General features: G+C 35.0%; 1 protein-coding gene and 1 long non-coding RNA gene across 2 annotated transcripts; both read right to left on the bottom strand.

The window, feature by feature from the left end:
• Window positions 1-482: 482 nt before the first annotated feature.
• On the bottom strand, window positions 483-8,036 carry LOC145804198 (uncharacterized). The gene is made up of 2 exons (XR_014345821.1): window positions 1,540-8,036; window positions 483-1,442 (listed from the first exon to the last, which is right to left on the bottom strand). It is a non-coding gene; the product is annotated as an uncharacterized LOC145804198 (long non-coding RNA).
• Window positions 8,037-9,691: 1,655 nt separating this feature from the next.
• On the bottom strand, window positions 9,692-12,221 carry LOC114286220 (F-box/kelch-repeat protein At5g15710). Its single transcript, XM_082897930.1, has 2 exons — window positions 11,986-12,221; window positions 9,692-11,703 (listed from the first exon to the last, which is right to left on the bottom strand). The coding sequence occupies exon 2, from the start codon at window positions 11,552-11,554 to the stop codon at window positions 10,232-10,234; it is 1,323 nt and encodes a 440-aa protein (XP_082754056.1). The 5' UTR covers window positions 11,555-11,703; window positions 11,986-12,221; the 3' UTR covers window positions 9,692-10,231.
• Window positions 12,222-21,412: the final 9,191 nt, after the last annotated feature.

Below are 21,412 nucleotides of genomic sequence, written 5' to 3'. Positions count from 1 at the left end.
AGGGGGTAGGAAGCACAAATGAGGAATAGGCTTGACACTTGTTGAAATTTTGGAAATATTTACAAGTTGGAGTCAGGTCGAGGTAAACCAGATGAGATGATACCCGAGGTATTTGTTGCCCGAAGTAAGCAAACAGTTTGTCAAGCTTGAAAGGGTTGAAAGACTGAAGTATTGAATAAAACCAGCAAGTGCAAGTAAGGAAGAAATACTTGTTGAATATTATTCAAAGAGTTTTTATAAAGTACCCGTTGGCCAAGATCACAGGAAAAGGTGAACTCCGAGGTAAATAGGTCTGAGATAACCAACTAAGGGTGCACCCAAGATGAAATGGATCCGAGGTGATACATGTCAAATGTGTTCCAACCCGAAATGATCACACAGTTAAGGTATATTTGGAAAAATTACAAAAATATTCTAAGTATGGAAACATGCAAGGCATATAAGAAAAGCAGTAAGCATACATGAAGAAAGCATTCAAACACTTAGACAAAAAGAAGACTTGCATTCAGAAAAGAAAACTTGTCCAGATACAAAAAAAGGCACATCGGCCAAATTGAAACTTGAAACTTTTCAAACAACAAGAAGTTACAACTGAAAGAAGAAAAGTACAAGTAAGGAAAAAACTCTGAGCAAACTGTCCTGCTTCGGCAATTGACGATGTTTCAGCCTTGGCAGACAGCGGGGCGGTCTTCTCGGCAGTCTTCTCAGCCTCAATCTCGACATCGATCTCGAGAAGGGTCTCATCAAGGCTCTTCTCGGCGGCCTAGACCTTAGCTTCATAAGTGCTCTTCTTAGGAGAGGCACTCTTGGAATCTCGTCCTCCTCATCTTGAGTCAAGTCCAGGACTTGATCATTTAAAGTAAGAGACTTGGCACCAGTAACAACCTCCTCCTCTTCAGCAACTTCCTCAACCTCGGCCTCCTCCTCTTCAGCTTCATCTTCAGAGTCTTTTGGAGAGAGGGGAAGGGCACGTTGAGCTGGTTGATATCTCGGAGTGGAGAGTCTATTGGGGCAGACAACTTATTGAGTGTCGCTGTCCAACCGAGGTAATAACCTCGGTTGCAGGCTTGATTGACTTGGGCTTTGTATTCATCTTGGACGACAGCTTGCCCTTCTGAGAACGCCTTTTCGTCGACCACCTTGATCTCGACCTCTTTTGTGGCCAGGGCCTCTTGGAGCTCAGCTTTGGCTTCTGTAGTTTTGACATCGGTGTTCTTGATCTGGGACTTGAGTACCTCGGCCACAGTCTCGGCTATCTCAGCCCTCTCTTTGGCCTGGTCTTGCGCATATCTAGTAGCCTTAGCCTGATCTAGCAAAGCCTTGATCTTGGTCTCGACATTGTTAAGGGAGACAAGGTAGCCAGCAGCGTCTTGAGTCTTCTGGACTAGTTCCTTTTTGAAAGCCTCGACCTTCGCTGCGAAAGAGTGAGCATGCTGGATAGCCTAGAAGGAAATAAACAAACAAGTTAGTAAAATGGCTTAAAAGTACAAGGAGTTGAACATGAAACCAAATGAAAAAGTATGAGTGCTGGGAACTTACCAAAACAGAGTGTTGCATCATCAACGTGAAATTTTCATATTTAGTAATCTCGGCCATACGATTCAAATTGGTAGGCAAGAGAACAGCGATGGAAAAAGCGGGTAAATTGCACTTTCAGCAGCAGTCATTGGTCGGTCTTCAACTACGAATGCAAGAGCTCAGGGCTCATCAGCTCGGAAAACACATGGCCCCATTGAACTTTCTGACCTCGACTTCTTGGAACGCTGTTGGTCGGAAGGCTCGACCTTCGCAGGCCTCTTCTCGACGACAGTTGTGTTTTTTTCGATCTCGACCAATTTGCAGATCGGCACGGTATCTTCGGGGTCAACTTAGGTGGTAAAGGCCTTTGCTTTGGCTTGGGCTTTTGTTGGGACTAAGAGGGGGAATAATGAACGATAAAAACTCTTAGAAGGTCGGCCAGTAAATCTTCCACAATAGCTTGATTGCGGCCCATATCGTCGATTGTGGTAGCAACGGTAACTCTGGGGCCAAAGTGAATTGCAGGCAGTGCGATTGAAGAATTATTTGGATCGTACGCTAATAACTCGAAATCTCGGCGCTTACGACTTCGGGTTCGTTCGACAGGGGCATTAGGAACTCGGCGATGTCGCTGGTGTTGGGATGATGGAATGAGTTGGACTGGAACTGAAATGGATGGTTGGTCCACTGGATCAGATGAGGAGGCTTAATCAGGCCGTGGTGAGGAAGTAGCTGGTTGAGTGGCTGCCGAAGCCTTGCTCCTTCTGGGAGTGTCGGGCAGAGGACTTCGGTAGGTCGGTATGTAATTAAGCAACAATGGGGCTCTGCGTTTCTTAACTGGCATGCCCAATAGCCTTTTCAGATCTTTGTTAGAGAATAAAATTTGGTCGAAGTCTTTTGATGGTTGGGGAAGAATTGTAAAAGGCAAGAAACAAACATTATTACAGATAGATAAATTAACAAGTCTTAACAGAGATGGAGTTATGAGATGACTCAATTCTTACCCTCATCCTCTCTAAACACTACTCGGCACAGAGGAAAGAGATGAAGATCTTCATCAGGCACAAATTCCCAGTTGCCTAAGACGATCAAGTAGTCATCTCCAACACCCTATTGGAGTCTGAGAGGTCGTCTATAAGTTTGAAAGTGGTGGATCTAGGTTTAAGGTAGTACGTTTAGCCTTTGTCAGACTTAAGGCCACACATGGTATAACAGAACTAGGTGTCGGCAAATGTAATCCTAGCTTTTTCTCGGCTTGCTAGTTCGATTATATCGTTTATGACCCTATATGAGTTGATGGCTAGTTACATGGGGTTAAGTTTGTAGTAGTGAAGGACTTCTCGGAAAAGAATGTTTAAGGGGAATCGAAGTCCACACTCAATGAAGGCAACCATGGGAAAAGGCATGGAGTCTCCATCAGGCATGATAGAGTCCTCCTCTCTAGCCAACCTGATTTGAACGTCGACTGGAATAGAGAACTCTCGCCTGAAGTGTTTTAGTTTGGTCGGAGTGTCTACCCTCCACCTAAACATACCCATGATGTCGGCTTGATGAAACTGGTACTGAATTTTAGAAAATAGTGATTAGTATGGGTTCGAAAACTTTGGCTAAAACCTAGAAAGCACTAGGTTGAGGGTTTCTAAAGATCAATAGGAGGATCTTTGTTTCAATTTTCTTAAGAAACAGAGTTCTAAAATCAAACCCTAAAACCTAAGTCTATGTAGTAACAAGAATCGAATGTAGGAATCTAGACACCAAGCAAGAAGACCAGAAAAGAAACATGATTCAGAAATCAAGAAATGAAACAAAGAAACAGAAAATAGATGTGCATACACAGAGCAACCAAAAATTGTGAAACAATGCATAGATGTGTGCAAGAACCATGAACAAAGTATGAAGACACAAGGGCAATTTGAACAGCACAAAACAAATTCAAGAACAACAATGGCAACCAAAATTAGGGGATAAATAAATAAATAAATAAACAGAGTATAGCTATGAATACAAATTCAATGGCGATAGATACATTGAAGAACATGGCCAAAAATTAAAAAGAAGTTGAGGACTTACCGAGCGAAGCTGATACAATAGACGTTGGAATAAGGCTTGCCGGAGACAAACGACGGAAGCTAACGACGGAAAACTCATCGGAGGAGATGATTGCACCGATTGCAGGGAGCTCAAGAACACAACAATGGAGGATGTGAGACTGTAAAGAGAGAGAAAGTTTGGGCACAGAGGGAGAATGCGAAGTGAAGAGACAGAGAGAGAAATAAGAAGTTTTGTCAAAAATGTGAAAATGCGGCAAAACATAATGAGCTGCCTTGGACAACGTGCTTGTTAGGTGGCATGGATAGGAATGACGCACCCGGATAGCGCGTGTCAGGTACGAACCAATGAAGAAAGGACATGTGGGTGAAACGGTTGGAATGACTGTGCGTGACAGCTCATACGGAGTAAGAATTCTTGAGTTAAGTGAGGCTATAACCTCGGCTGTAAGAGCGATTTTGGCTGAGGTGTTTAAAAGAAACTGATTCTTGGTAAAGTGGACAATCAAGTCCTAGTTATATGAAGCCGACAGATCATGATCTCGATCAAAGAGAAGAATGTATTTTAGCCGACATGCTATATTGACAAACGGTGTAAGTTCCATCACCTTAGGTTGCCAAAGTAATAGAACCTAGGGGTAGTTGTGGGGTAGTATTTTGTAAATAACAACACGTGGGAAAGGTGATGCCGAAGTGTTAGCCAAGGTGCCACGTGGCTTGGTCATGCTGACGAGGTGATATCGGCAAGGCCGAGGTTATTTGCGGAGATGCCAGAATTCGAGATAAGCAGATAAGGGACCAGAGTCCTAGAACAGAGGAAGATCTCAGTCTGGATAAAGATAAGGCTCAATGAGAGTTTATCTCTATCTAGATGAAGGCTCAGGATGAGCATTAAACCCGAATCCATCGAAGTGAGGCTTCTAATGGGATCAGATCATTGCTAGTTATAAAAACAAGGCACCCTTGTAGGTCTAAAGTAAGTTTTTTCTAGTGAGTTTAAGCACTATTTACTATCTGTGAAAGATATTGTTTACTGACTTGATCGTCAGAGTGCCCCTGGGTGGACAAACCACCGTCGGATTCTCATATTCTTGTGCAAGTTGTTGGGCTTAATCTATTCTGCCGGTGCTCTCCAGCTGAGTTCCCCCTTTTTTGGTTATGTGGTCAAAAATCAACACCCACAGAATCTGCTGGAGGATCCTGTATTTATAGGCCAAGCGATGTTTGTTCAAAAGGGCATAAAACCCTTTGAACAAGTGTGAAACCTGGAACCGCTAAAAAATGAAGAGAGACGACTGGAGAGGCACTATTTCGGGAAGTAAAAATTTGAATTCGAATTAATCCGTTAGGATTTTTGAAAAAAATCAAACAAGTACCCGACCCACCATCCCTACCACGCACGTGTGATGGATTTGGATCAAACCCACTTTGTCCATAACTCCTTTCCTTACAAAATTTTGGGTGTCCCTTGGGACCCATCTCAAGTATGTCAACCTAAAACTTATGTACTCATATAAGCTCTCTTATTGTTTCTATGTGGCACACCCAAAACAAGATGACTCATATTTGACTCTTCAACTTCCCATTTCACGAAACTGAAAACAACGTCAACTTCTCATTCACTCATAAATGATTTTGACAATTTGTTTTCACCGTGTGACTTGCCAAGCGACAAAGAACACGTCACTACTTGGACCCGCCTCAAAAAGACATGTGGGCCCCACTTAAATTTGGACTCAAAGATAGCTCAAAATAAGCCTATAAGATCAAAATTTCCAACAGAACTTACCTAAAAAATTCAATATACCATCTAAATATAAGGCCCCGTTTGGGATGAGTGTTTGGGCTAAAATAGTCATATAGGACAAAATAAGCTATTTTAGTTAAATATGACAAAATATCACATCCAATTCATAATCATTTTATTTTTTACTATAGATTAACTTTCTAAATAAATGTCTAGACCTAAATTCACATCCGTCTAGTTTGCTATTTTTTTTGCTTTCTTGATCATCTAATCAATTACGTGGAAGTTTTAATCAATGATTATCATCTTTAAAATTGTTTTTGATACATTGTGGGTGTTTGAAAAATCACTATTTTAATAGGTTATTTTAGTTTTTAGTTATTTTAGTAGGTTAAAATTTTTGTGTTTAGGAAGATGATTGAATTTTTTTGTAGTTAGATGTGATGTTTGTGAGAGAAAAGTGAAATTATTATGGATTTGATATAACATTTTGTCTTATTAATTATTTTAGTCTATTTTATCTTTTTGTGAATTTTAGGCTAAAAAAGACTAAGGTAGCGTTTGGTAGAGTTTTAGAACTATGATTTAAGTGTGAAGTTGTATTTTGAATTTGTGAGTTTTTGAATTATGATTTGAAAAGAGAAAATTTGTTTGATTATGAGTTTGAAAAGATATTTGTATTGAATTTTGAATTTTTGAAATGAATTTTTAAATTAGAAAAGTTGTTTGATTCAAAAACTTATAACTTATAATTAAACACACAACCCAAAATTCTATTCAAACCTCATAACCAAACTCTTTTTAAAATTCAATTCAACAAAAAATTATTGATAAAAAAAATTATTTAAAAAATTCTAAAAATATTTTTTATGTAAAATATATAAAATAAAAAAATTATTTTTTGTTAAAAAAATAAAAAACAAATTCTCTTCTTTTTTTTTTCAAATAACAGGTGCCAATTGCCCCCTCCCCCCAAAAAAAAATAAGCTGTTTCCATCAATCGGCTGGACGTCCATGGAGACGTCAAGAGGATGATCGGTCGAGTAGACCCAATTCGCTCTTTTCAAAATTCAAAAAACTCTCTGCTCTCCAAACATGATCTGAAATAAGTTTTGGAATGTGACATTAGAATCAATTTTTAAAAACTTAAATCAAACAAAGCAATGAAAAATGCACTGAAATCATATTCACAAAGCTACTCAAACACAACCTAAAATTTTCCTTGCCTAGGAAGCGGAGTCTTACATGTCAGTTAGTTCAATAATTTGTTTTTTGAAAATGAGTGGGAGCTCTAATTAGAGCTACCACTAGTGATGCACCCACTGCCACAGTTTGTATTAGGGATGGCAATTTGAACCCAGCCCGATGGGGACCCGACCCCCCGACCCCGATCAAAATGGTTTTTTCCCGAAAAATACCCCCGTGGGGACGGGGATGGTATTTGAAATTAAATCCCCGAAGTATTTCGGGCCGAGGACGGGGATAGCATTCACAGCCCCGTTCCCGGCCCCGTATCTCCCCCGAAGTGATATTACTGTCATACCCCTTTATATATACATGTTACATATATAAACCAAACCCAAAAAACAAACCCAATTCACTCACACAATCTCACACGGCCTCTCATCTCTCTCTCTCTCTCTCTCTCTCTATATCTCTAAAAGCCTCCCACCTCCGTCGCTGTCCTCCTCCCACCTCCGTCGTTGTCATCCTCTCCTTCACCACCGGCACCGATCTCCCTCTCACAGCTGTCCTCCTCTCCTTCCTCCTCCGTTGCCCTCGTCTCCCGCCTTCCATCACCGTTGAACTCAGATCTGCAAACTCACATATCTCTCATTCGGCGATCTCTCATTCGACGATCTCTCAGATCTGCAAACTCAGATGTTCAAACAGAACTCAGATCCGCCAGGTCCTCTCATTCGGCGATCTCTCTCTTTGTATACTTAGATATCTCCCTCAGATCTCTCTCTCTCTCTCTCTTTCTCTCTCTCTTTTGTGATGTTGATGATGTTGGTGTTGATGTTGTTTGATGATGATGTTGTTCGCTGAATCGATGATGATGTCGTTTGATGATGATGTTGCAGTTGATATTTGTTGCTGTTTGGATTTTTTTTTTTTTTTTTTTTTGATCCGGGGAATTTTCGGGGTCGGGGAAACCTGATCCCCGTTAGAGGGCGGGGACAGGGACTGAGATAGGTTTCCCGTCGGGGACCGGGACCGGGGCCGGGGACGGGGAAATTTTTGTCATCGGGATCGGGGACGGGGGGTGTGGTCCCCGGCCCCACCCCGGCTTGTTGCCATTCCTAGTTTGTATTATGTCTACTTGTTTTTTTTTTTTTTTTTGCCACTAGTGGTGGATTTAGAACCACTAAATTAGTGGTCTCTAGCACCACCGTTTATTTTTTGAAAGTATTTGGATCCTTGTAAAAAATATCACTATTCCATTGAAGGCTTGACACGAATGTTTGTTAACGTTTCCTAAGAGTTTGCTTTAGGGTTCATTTGCAATATAGGTTAATTTTTTGAATTTTTTATTTTTTAGCTATTTTAGTTTAGAATTAAAAAGTCTCACTTGAGATAGAATTTTTTTTAACTTTTTTGACTTTTGTAAAAGAAAAAATAAAATAATTATGAATTTGAATATGATATTTTGTCATATTTAACTAAAATAGCCTATTTTATCCTATATAACTATTTTAGCCCCAACCTTTATCCCAAAGGGGCCTTAGGCCTCGTTTGGGAACAGGCTAATTTAGTAATTTTTTGACTATTTGACTAAAAAGGTAGGTAAAAAAAACTTGTATGTCTGGGATGACTTTTTGGCTAATTAGGCCTCGTTTGGCAAGAGGCTATTTTAGCCAGTTAGCCAAAAAGTTACTAAATTAGCCAAAAAGCCAACAACCCATACCAAAAAGTCAAAGATTCTCTTTTCTCTCTACTTTTTGCACATCTTTTCGTAATTAGCCAAAAAGTCATCCCAAACATACAAGTTTTTTTTACTTACCTTTTTAGCCAAATAGCCAAAAAGTTACTAAATTAGCCTGTTCCCAAACGAGGCCTTACGAAAAGATGTGCAAAAAGTAGAGAGAAAAGAGAATCTTTGACTTTTTGGTATGGGTTGTTGACTTTTTGGCTAATTTAGTAACTTTTTAGCTAATTGACTAAAATAGCCTCTTGCCAAACGAGGCCTTAGTTGTTAACAGCAATGTTTTAGTTAAAGCAACGGGTGGAGCTAGTACGGGGGCAATTGCCCCAATGAGTAGTTTGAGGCTAAAATAACCTCAAACTAAAAAAAAACCAAAAAGCACCTAAACCAACATTTTATATTAAAAAAAAATATATATATATATATATAGCTGAAACCGTGCCTACACTGTCACATTGACAAGTTGTGCCATCCCTTTGTAAATGACGATTTTGCCCCTTTACATCAATTTTTAAAAAATGTGATCTTAAGGACAAATTTGTCATTTTAACTTCAAACATCATTTCAACGCATTTTTTAATACAACAACTCAAATAAAAATTCATCTCATTTTCCTAAACACAAAAACTAAAATAGCCTACTAAAATAGCCAAAAAGTCAAAATGCCTCTAAAATAGCCACTTCCCAAACACCCACAAAGTTTCATAATTTCTATTCAAATCTCTAATGGCATTTTAAAATTAGGCCCAATTAATTGTATGAATTATTAATTTTATTTGTGATTTAAAATTATTTTTTATTTTCCCTCATTCCTTTTTTTTTTAAATATTGATCTTACCTATGATTTTAATTTTATTATTTTCCCCTCTTTGATTTATTTTTGCCTTCCAAAAAATTCCCCAGTTCATTTTATTTCCCCCATATTTCCATCCCTTTTTCTCTTTGTTGGGTTGTGTATGTTGATCTGCTTTGATTGATTTGGAACAGTTCGGGTGTATAATAGTATATGAACATACAAACAGGAGGCACCATTTTTTCAAGCTTGGTTTGTAAACGAAGGATAGAAGCTAGTTTAACATAAGCGAATTCTATTGTGGATTATCTTTACAAAGGAAACTGAAACCTGGGTTCGGTCCCTTCAGACTGAAATATGACAGTGCGATGAAGTCTAAAGCCAATTAATCTAGTGGTCTAAATTCCAGTAATAACCTAAATTCCCCCAAAAGCCTAAGAACCAAAACTTAATACTAACAGATAATATTTTTTCATCCGCAATATAACAGGTACTATAGCAGCATAACCAGGAGAAATGGAAGATATCAACAGGAGTACAGACGGTAAGAGCAAATGCAATTCAACAACCTCAAATAAGACAGCCTTCTTTACCAACACATCATCTACAGAGAAAATGATAGCTCTAATCAGCAGCAGGAAGAATGCATAGAAATCACATTCAAGGAACATAAATTTGATGTATTCTATAGAGGATGAACCCGTAATCACATAAATGAGTCATCACAGAAACACAGGTAAGCAAGGCACCTTGGATGTTCTAAGCAATTTCAGTCAGTGTACTCCTTCGGAATAATTATAAAAAAAATCATCCTACAATTATTCCTTAAATGTCATGATCCATGAAGTCCTCTTGTAACCCACCCTCATTCAATTACGACAGCAAAAAGCACTAAAAACATGTCCCCTAGAAAGTAGAAACCTATACAAAATGTGACCAAAACCTCCGTTGTAAGAATTCTTGAAAACAAAATGCCCACATAATCCCAGCAGAAGAATCTCAAGGAACTGCAGATATTTGCCAAATAAAGGTATAACAGCAGACCCAGCTGAATTTGAAAATTTGAACATTGATCGTGGACAAAAAGGGGCACAGGGGGATGAGAGGAAGAAGACGATGCATAATGAAAATTGTAAATTTGAAGCTCTTTAGAAACCTAAGCAATAAACATATGGAACCCATGATGCTAAATTCCCTGGTTAATGGATTGAAGCATCAAATCTTGGCTCATAGAAACAAACTTGACCGCTGTAGGACTGAAGAGCACAGCCAGCAATCCAGGACCAAACCTTCTTATCCACATCATAAAGTAGGCCTTTCCCTTGGTTCCAAGACGTGAAGCAGATCAAATTATCCTGCCCGAAGCACTCAAATCTCTCAGCAGAGAACCTCAAAAGAGCTCGAAAGTACCTTGGTGGCATCCTACTTATTTCAACCCAGGCAATCTTTTCTTGATCCAATTCCCAAATTCTCATACCTTGAAGAGTACTATAAAGACCAATCCTTCCAACAAGAAACAGGCGTTTCTGAGTGCCAGCAACCAGATAACCATCCAACAAAGACCTTGGGAATTTGGCTGGAACGTGTTCCCAATATCCTTTGTCCAGCCAATACATCATTAAACCAAGGGGTGAAAGAGTCTCCAAATACAATCTTGAGTCACAAAATGCCATCTTCGAGGAACAAAGGTTCACAGCAGGCATTGTCTGGTGAAGCAACCAACGGTCAAGCTTGGAGTCATATACTTCAGTTGGCAACGACTTGTCACCATAAACATCACTAGCAGCTATAACCTTAAACGATCGATCCATTCGATCAACAACCATAATTAACTGCCTATGTTGATTATAATGCATACTTGGCAATATCCTCCAAGTTTGTGTAAGGGGGTTACAAACAAATGTTTTGAAAGTCAACCCATCAAGTCCTGAGAAGCAAATAAGACCTCCTGATGAACCAACCAACCACAATGCCCACGGTGGTAAAAAAGTCATGGGGATCTTATACCACTGTTTCAATGGGAGGCTAAACACAGAGCACTGTGGGGTCAGTGAATTCTTCCAAAATGTAAGAAGACAAGGCCCATGAGATGGCACTTGTGAATGAAACTTAAGAAAACTACTATCCTGTAAAAGTGAATTCCATCGTTTGCAAACGGATCGGAGCCGAAAAATTATGAATGGTGGAACCCTAGCCAAGATTTCATTCAACAAATCTTCAGGTAACATTGCCCATATATTATCTTCCATTTGCACATCAGGGTGAATGGCCTTAGCAAATGTAGCAACTGTCTCCTCCTCATCTAAGCCCCGTGGTTTAGTCTTAGCCACCTTCTGCCTGGAAGGACTAGTATTCCGTGACCCTGCTCGGCTTAGTGGGCTTGTATTCCTTGACCCACCTCCCCCAAAATTAGTCACTTGTCTGCAAAAACTATCCTCTTCATGAAAAGACTCAGCTTTGACAGCTTGGGAACTCAATTCTCTAGAAGACCCAGATTCAGAAGTTTCCCCAATTTCACCCATAGTATCAATCAATACCCAAAAACCTCACTAACCAATTACTAGTGTTTCTTAAACCACCAAATGAAACCCAATTCAGTTACTGTGCAAAGAAAGAAGCATAAAATTTCTGAAATTCCCAGACCCAGATTCAGAGACATCCCAATTCCACCCTGCTATATAAAATACCAAAAATGCTATAATCCCTATAAATACCAAAACCTAATTCAATTCTTATATGCCGAAATATTCAAAATTTCAAACGTGATTGTGATCATCTGCTATCACAACAAACTCGAACAATCAGCGGAACAAACTAGCATTTCAAAACCTTCGGTTTTCCTCTCGGATCGAAACAGGAAACATTTTTCATAGATAATGAAGTGATTGAAATGAAAAAAAAAATTGAGATATGAGTATGACAACACAAAGATTGAAGCTTTATCTACGCTAACCTTTGAGGAAGTGAATCGTCAGACTTATCTTGAAAGAGGAATGGCACCGAGAGCTCAGACGAGAGTCGGTTCCTTCTGGCATAGAGACGCAAGCAAACCCTAACCTTGAGCTCTATCTCTTTCTCTCTGCCTCTCGATTGTTGTGTAGCTCGCTTACATGGATGTTTGATTGCTTTTGTCGCTACTGGTCAAAACATATTCAAGAATATTGGGCTGTGTTTGGAAGGATTTTGGAATCATTGTTCTGCTCCCATATTTTAATATGGTATTTCGGTTGACTTTTGGAAAATTAATTTCATTTCTCTTTTTGAAAATTCATTTCAAGTAGACTTTTAAATTTTGAAATTTGGTCTACCAGCCGTCCCTTGCACGCTGGTCAGTCGTCCGGTCAGTTGACCTGAATAGTGCGATTTGTTTTTATATTTTTAATAAAACAATATTTTTAAAAAAATTTATGAGTTTTTAATAGATTTTTGAATTGTATATTTGGTTATGAGTTATAAATTTTTGTATCAAATATCATATGACACAACAAAAATTTCTCACTCAATTCAAAATTATTTTCAAAACTCTTTCACCAAAAAAAATTTCTACACTCATATCATAATTTCAAAACTCACAAACTCAAAATACAACTTTTATTCTCAAATAATATTTAGAAAACTCAATCAAACGCTACCTTGAATTATTATTTGGCTTGATTGGTAGAAAATACTATTTAATATTTAATATTTTTTATTTTTTTGTATTTTTTTGTTTTCAATAATTTTTTTTGATATTTTAAGTAGTTTTTTATTTTATTTTTAGACACACCTAACATAAATACACTTAAAAAGTATAATATTTGTAGAAAAAAATCTTTAAAAAATTTACCAAATACCAAAAATATAAAAAAAAAATTAGTACATTTTTCATATTTTTGTATTTATTAATTTTTTAAAATATTTTTTCGCAAATATTTTACTATTTAGATACATCTAGTCTAAAAAAGTAAAAAAAAAAATTAAATTTTAAAAATATTTACTGAAAATACAAAAAAACAAAAAAAAAATTAATTTTCATAAAACTGAATTTAGAAAACTAAAACCAAACACAATTATTTTTTATTTATTTTTTTAAATTTCAATCATAAATTACTCTATTAATTAATATAGTCTATTTAGTTTTTAACAAAATTTATTTCAATGTATGTAATCCAACTAAAAATAATTTATACAAATTAATAATCATTCAAATTTGGTCTGATTAAGTAAAAAAAAAAATATTCAAAATTTAAACGATTTGGGCATATAATTAATCACTTATTTTTCTTACTATTGTTTTGAATAAATTACAATTCATAACTAATTTAATAAGCTTTTGGTTGTATAATTAAATTGCTCTAATTTTAAAATAATTTTTCCATCATCAAATTAGGCTCTAGAATTATTGATTTGTACAATCATTTTCAGCTGGACATCATAAACTAAGGTGGTGTTTGGCAAGTGGTTTTGGGACTAAAATAGTCACAAAAAACAAAATATGCTATTTTAGCCATAACAAACAAAACATCGCATCCAACACATAATCATTACACTATTCTCTCACAAAAAAAATCAAAAAAGCCAAAAAGTCCTTCCCAAACCAAGCTTTTTAGCCCAGGCTAAAATAGCCAAAAAAGCCAAAAAGCCAACCCACTTTCCAAACGGAGGCTAAAGGGTAAGTTACATTTACCTCCCCGAAGTTTCTGACAAATACAGGGACCTCCCATGTGGTTTGAATAATTACAGTAACCTCCCATACTTTACCTGACATGTCAAGATTCCCCCAATTCGTTAATTTTGCACAAATGACGTTACTTGATTATACAAAATGACCATATTGCCCTTTCATTTGAACACAAAAAGACCAAAATACCCATTAATTCATATATCTCCCATACATACCTCACTAACATCATGCTTTGTCCCTATCTCTCTTTCATCTTACCTCCTCTCTCCTACCTATGATCTCTCCGACCAATACAACTGCCTCCGGCGATCCTAAAGCCCACCGGCGATTATTCTCCTCAATAGCTTGTGCAAAAATTAGTTTGTACTTTCAATTTCTTCCATTCTAGTTCTTGGGTTTTGAAGCTCCCATACCAGTTAGGGTTTTCAGAAAGAGAGAGAAATGGTTAGCCACCGATAACCTCCTCCTCTGCAACGACTACGACTGAGACGCCCACGGCAACTGCTTCGTCTCTGTCTCACACGATCGCAACCCTGTCGAGGGTCTCTCAGCATTTCCCTCTCCTCTCGAGCTCGCTTCAACTTGGGGTGTCGTCTCTGCCTCCTTCTCCAATATTGAAGCTGCCGCCGCTGTGCTAGGCCGTTTCTCCTCCTCCTCCTCCTCCTCTGAACCTTCCCTCAAAATCGTATATTTAATCTTTAAACGCGTCAGTTTTCTGGTCTCCGTTGCTCGATTTCCGCTTCATTTCCGCCGACGACGGTGACTTCTCGAACTTCTCCCTCCAACGCGGCGTGATCAAACCCTATATATATATATATATCTATCAAACATAAAACAGAGAATTGAGTCAAACCCTATGTATATATATACATAAATATCTTACATAGATATACCTTTATATATATATATATTTGATTGAATAAATAAATAAAAAAAGAATTGAATCAATATATATATCTCTCTCACACACACACACATGTATACATAAATATCTTACATAGATATACCTTTATATATATATATATATATATTTGATTGAATAAAAAAAAAAAAAAAAGAGAATTGAATCAATCTATATCTCGCACACACATACACACATATGTATACATAAATATCTTACATATATATACCCTTATGTATATTTCTGATTTTGTGGGAGGTGCTACAATGGTGAATGGGTTGGTATTTGGCGATGACAGGAGTAGAAGGTGAATTAGAAGGCAGTGAGGCTGTAGAAGTTGGATGAATTAGAACGCAATGAGGGTATTTTGGACATTTCATCATTTATAATGAGTAACATCAGCACTTTCTGTTAGATCTTCTAACGACAGTCACAGTTTGAGGGAATCTTGACATTGTCAGGTAAAGTAAAGGAGGTTACTGTAATTATTCAAACCACAGGGGAGGTCCTTGTATTTGTCAGAAACCTCAGGGGAGGTAAATGTAATTTACCCTAAACTAAAAAATAGAAAATTTAAAGACTAAATAAATAAAAATATAATAATTTAAGATATAAAAATAAAAATAATAAAAAATTCATTATGGGCGGCATTATCGGCTGGGAATAACACGCAACCCGTTTTTGACAAATCCAATTATTATTTGCCACGGAAGTATAATTTAGCTTTCGTTTGAGATATAGATTGGTTTTTTAACTTTTTAATTTTTTGACTATTTTAACTTGGGGTTAAAAAGTCTCGTTTGAGGTAGATTTTTTTGACTTTTGTAAGAGAAAAAATAAAATAATTATGGTTTGAATGTGATATTTTGTCTTATTAACTTTTTAACTTATTTTTTATTTTTATTTTTTTGACTAAAATAGTCCCAAAATGCTATGCCAAGCATAGCCTAAGGCATCCAATGATGGATATGGTACTCTAATTTGGTTCCTAAGAGCATCAACATCAGAGTTGCTACAACAACTTTAACGTTATTGTAGATAGCCAAACTGTAAATATGTTGATGCATCAGAGTCGCTATGGGCTTCATTCATTTTGACAAAGCTACGGTTCATTCTCTGATGAAGTGAGAAACTATTCACAAGGTAATCAATTTTTTGTTATATTTTCTTTCCCGTGCTTCTTTCTCCTACCAACAAGAACACTATCTCTCATACCACCATTACTGTCAACACTTACCAGAGCCATCACACAAATTTCATTCTCACCATCTTGGAAGTTTATCAAGTTCTCTCTCTTTCTCTCTGAACTGGAGCAAAGCTAGGGTCATCGCCCAGGATATCCCATGAGAAGAAGAAAAATGCTGAAATTTTGCTTAACTGGTCGACCGCCCAGTTGTCCGGGCGGTCGACCACCCTGACTCCTGCGTTGCTACTGTTTTATTGTTGCTTTGGTGCTGTCTTGGGTCTTATTTTATACTGGTTTTAATATATTTAAATTGAAAAAGATAAAAGAATAAAAAATAATATTTTAATGAAATAGAATTTTAAAATAGAGAGTTTGATGGAGTGTGTATATAAAAAAGAGGCTAGCTAAAATAAAAAAATAAATTTTGAGTTATAATTTGACTCAAAATTTGTTTAGACTGATGCGGATGCTCTAATGTAATCAAGTGTTGAATAATGAGAAAATAACATCAGTGATGTGGAAAAAAAATTATAAAAAGTAATAAATATTAATTATTAAAATCATAAAATTTTTCACATAATAATTTTTAAAAAATATTTTAAAGGGTAATTTCTTTTTGAATAATCACTTCCTTCACCTATAAAACGGCCAATCAAACATTATTATGCAATCAGGCGGTGTAAGATATTCATTTGATTCTAAGGAGTTGTTTGGGGTGTTTTAAATAAGTGCACTTTTTATTTTTTTGGACTAAAAATTTGAGGTTGAAAATATGGATGTTTGGGTTAACTTTTTGACTTTTTATGAAAAAATGTGTAATAAAAAATTATAAAAATTGATTGTAGGGAAAAATTCGAATTGGGAGTTGTGCAGCTGTAATTGTTGACTTTTGATGAATAGTGTTAACTTTTTAACCTTTTGAGTAACTTTTTAACTTTTTGACAAGTTCCCAAACTTAGCCTAATTATCAATGAAATGCACACCACATGTGTGATGGATGTGGGGATTGACCAGCTGATTTGATTCATTTAGATTAATTTAAGTTTTTATTTTTATTTTTATAATTAATAAAAAAAATAATTACAAATATACAAAATATTACATCAATCAAACCCAACACCCAAGCCTAAGTTCAACCATCAAAAAAAATTGTATATTGCTTTCTATAGGAGTTAAATTTGCAGTCTTATGTCCCAAAATTAAATGTAAATATATCTAATATATTATTTAAATAACAGGAGTTCAAAAAAAAATGTTATTTAAATAACAAAAGAACACGCAGTTATTTTATTTATTTATTTTATATAAAATGGCCATGTCTTTATTATGAAGAAATCGCATGATAACATCAAAGACCCACCTATCCTATAACTTCTCTAATTAGGTCTTTTTTTACTCTGACTCTCAATTCTCAATATAAATAATAAGATAGAAATAAAATAATAGGTCTGTTTGGTAGAGTTTATAAGTTATTTATTTTAGCTTTTAGCTTAATTTAAGTTAAAATATTGTGTTTGGTGCAACTTAAGTTAATCAGCTTATAACTTAAATCAAATTATTTCTCAACTTATCTCAAAAGCTGGTCAGGGAGTGCTCAAATTTTTTACTTAAGCGCATAGCTAGTGTGGAGGGCTAAAATTACTTAAATGCCCTCGTCAATACCCAAATATTAATATTAATTAAAATTAATGTTAATGTTAATTAAAAAAATAAAAAATTGTATATTTCTGAAGAAAAAGAAAAAAAATCAATATTAATTGAAAAATAAATATTAATTGGTATTAATTATTAATAAATTCATATTGTATATTTTTATATTAATTAAAAAATAAAAAATTGTATATTTCTGAAGAAAAAGAAAAAAAATCAATATTAATTGCTATTAATTATTAATAAATTAATATTGTATACTTTTGTAATGAATTAATTATTAATTGATACTAATTAATAACAATTGTTGATTATTAATATTAATTGATACTAATAAAAATTAAATATTAATATTAATTTATACTAATTATTAATTTTAATATTAATTGAGACTAATTAAGCCATTAATTGATAATTAATAATTAATAATTTTAGTATTAATTGATACTAATTAAGCAATTAATTGATACTAATTAATTTATAATGGAAAATAATTGCAAAAATAATAGTTCCATTACATTTTTAGCAAATGTATCAATTTTTATATTAATTGATACTAATTAATATTAATTATATTAACTTTTATTAATGAAATATTTTTTTTTAATTAAAACTGAAAAAAATGACAAAATAATCATAAATCCATAATCCCACAGCTGCACCAAACAAATTAACAGCTTATGTTCACAGCTATAAGCCATAATCTGTTAAGATATAACGTATAATCACTTTTCCACAGCTCTACCAAACGGGGCGAATATGTCAAATTTATTCAAATAAAATGAAAGTTACTTATTATTTTAAAAATATTATCAACACATCATTGTGATATAAAATTTGTACATAAATTTTGTTTGTAAATCACACCATGTTGCTTCCTAAGATCATCCCCAATCAAGATTGTCAAAGTTTTTTTTAAAATTTTTTTTTAAGACAAATATTCTCTCTATCCTAAAATATTAGTCCCTTTTTCTATTTTTCATTGTCCCAAAATGTTAGTCCCTTTTCAAAAATTAAGGACTAAAATAATGTGAATTTTCTATTTTTGCCATTATTTTAAATTCATTAATAACACAAAAAGTACAATCATGACAATTGATATTTCTAAAAAAATGTGCTATTAAAGGGTAATTTTGAAAAATCAATCCTTTTGAAGTGCAATAATAGTACTATAGAAAAAATTTAATTTTTCAAAAAAGACTATTATTTTAAGACGAAGGAAGTATATAATTTTTTGATAACTCGGTATTTGACTCAATAAACTGACTAATTCGAGGAACTACTCCCAATGTGGTTCGAATTAAAATCATAGCAAAACTCTATACGGATTGATCCTAATTATTTACACGTAGAATGTTTTAAACCTAAAATTTTGAAAGGTGTACATCCTAAACTCTAAAGCTACCAAGGCCAACCTTGACATTTTAAAGACAATTAGTTAGTGATCATGTCTATTCACTTGGACACCGTTAAGATGTCCCTTGTGGTGGGTTCTCTCTCTCCTCTCTGTGGTGGTTGAAGCTCGAATTAGGAGAGGTGGTAGCCGTAGCTGGCCAGGCTTAGGTTGGTGCTGCAATATTATTTGTATTGCTTCTCCTGTCCTCCAACTCAAAATGCCACCAAGAATGACTTGCACTTCACCTATGTTTGGAGGTCACATTAGCTTTTTCTTGTCCTTTTTTTCCAAATTAAGAACTGATAGATTTAAAGTTGTGAAGTCCTCTTGTTTGGTTGTTTCAAAAAGTTTTACTTCTTCAAAACATTAGTTGTCACCATTATAAATCGAAGTTCAAGTTTCGTGTTACTACCATTAGAAAAACACATTTGTATTGGTATAGATAGTACCAAGTTAAGACCATTGTAATAAAGTGACGCAAACCACCGAGGGGCCAGCTGGGTTGGTAAGGAGGTTTGCTCCCTTCCATACGGACCTGGTTTCGAATCCCCTAGCTGCTCAAGTGGGAGTCCGCTGGTTAAGGTGGCGCGGCTAGCTCCCCCCAGTTTGGCTTGTAGAGTCGGCTCCACAGGGGTCGGCTTTGGGGGTGTTCTGGGCATCAAAAAAAATAAAAAATAAATAAATAAATAAATAAATAAAAAATAAATAAAGTGACGCAAGTGATAGATGCAGTTGTGGATTTGCAAAAATATTTGCGATGCTACGCATTCCGTCTTTAAGTATTTGCATGAACATGAATGGCTTTAGCAACGGTAGTGGAATGAGAAAAATAAATAAATAAATAAATTATACGTTATATGAAATGATATAGGAGTTTACATAGATAATATCTTTTTTGCGACTACAAAATTGTCGTTAAAATTAGGAAATTAAGAGAATATAATAGATAAAACCCTTGAACGATTGTTTTTAACTATATCAAATTATTAGGAGCAATTGAATGTGCTTACATATATTTTTGTCATGAATAATTTTTTTGAGTTTGTGTTGTAAAATCACATGTGAGACCCCTAACTCCGCATATTGAAATTTATGAGAAGGGCCATGCTGAGTTTTTATATCATCAAATTGTTCAAATAACAAACATTCGAGGTTGGTTTATATGCTTTGGTATGAAGTAAATGGTGGTGGTTACATTTATCAAATAGTTTCTCTCTTTAACATTCACTACTAAAGAAAGGGCCTTTTGAGTCGGTTTTTTGAGTCGGCAAATTTTATCGTCGCAAAAGGTAGCCTTTTTGAGACGGTACAGAGTTACCGACTCAAATACCAAACCTTTAGCGTCGGCACCGTTGGCCGACACAAAAAATTAATATTTGATAGCATTATTTGAGTCGGTTGAATTTACCGACGCAAAAGATAGACCTTTTTGTGTCGGCAACTGATGCCGTAGCAAAAAAAAAAAAAAAATTATAGCGAAGATATATATATATATATATATATTTACTTGAATATATTTAATAAATATATTTATTTATACATATACTTTTATATTAATATTGAGTATATATACTATAAATAATATATATCTCGTTTAATATCTGAAAGAGGTATGGTGGTGAAGTGGATTTAGTACGGTGACCTCGGATCAAATTGTCCAAATGGTGTGTGTTCGAAACCTGGGAGCCTAAATGAGAAAATTATGAGTTAAATTTTTTAAAACATTTAATCACTTTTTGAGTTGGCAATCTACCGTCTCAAAAAATTAAAACTTTTTGCGTCTGCAAATTGCCGACTCAAAAACTTTTTGCGACCTCACTATTTTCGTCCCTTGAATTGCCGTCGAAACGCCGTCGCAAAAAAGTTTTTGCGTCGGCAAATACGCTATTTGCGACGGCATGCTGCCGACTCAAAAGCCTTATTTTCTAGTAGTGATTACAAATATATTGTGGGGCAATATCGTAATTGTATATCAAGCATATAACCATGGCTTAATCTATTGTTGAATTTAAAACTAAGATATTCATTGAGTTATTAAGCAATTGAAAACATCATATCATATAATCAATTGGTTACAAAAAGTAAAGGGTATGAAGACAAAGACACTTTTTCTCATTATGAGAACTTCATAACGGAAAGCCAAGGAAAGGTAGAGGTTTTTATTTGTTTATATAATTTTTGTTTTAAAGAAACTATGAGGTTAGGTGTTTGAGATTGGCATTGACCCATGAAAGTTAACTCTACTGTAAATATAAATTATTATTTTTTTGGGTATTTGTCAATAGGTTTTACTTTTGAAATTGATAAATTTATTATTGTAAATTTATTCATAAAAATAAGAGAAACTGATAAATTTATCATATGATAAATTTATCAATAAAACTTAATAGATGATAAGTTTCAAAAATATGACCTATTAATAATTTATCCTATCATTTTCTGATAGTTTTAGTGAGGGCTCACCTTTGACAATATATTCTAAAAGAACTCCTTCTTAGGTCTCGTTTGGGAACAGACTTTTTTAGTAACTTTTTTACTTTTTGGCTAAAATGTAATGTAAAAAAACTAGTATGTTTGGGATGAC

The sequence above is a fragment of the Camellia sinensis genome, chromosome 1, assembly GCF_055761805.1.
Source record: "Camellia sinensis isolate YWXY chromosome 1, ASM5576180v1, whole genome shotgun sequence".
NCBI classification, from domain to species: domain Eukaryota; kingdom Viridiplantae; phylum Streptophyta; class Magnoliopsida; order Ericales; family Theaceae; genus Camellia; species Camellia sinensis.
Note: the sequence above shows the minus strand (reverse complement) of the source record. Positions and strands in the feature narration are given on the sequence as shown.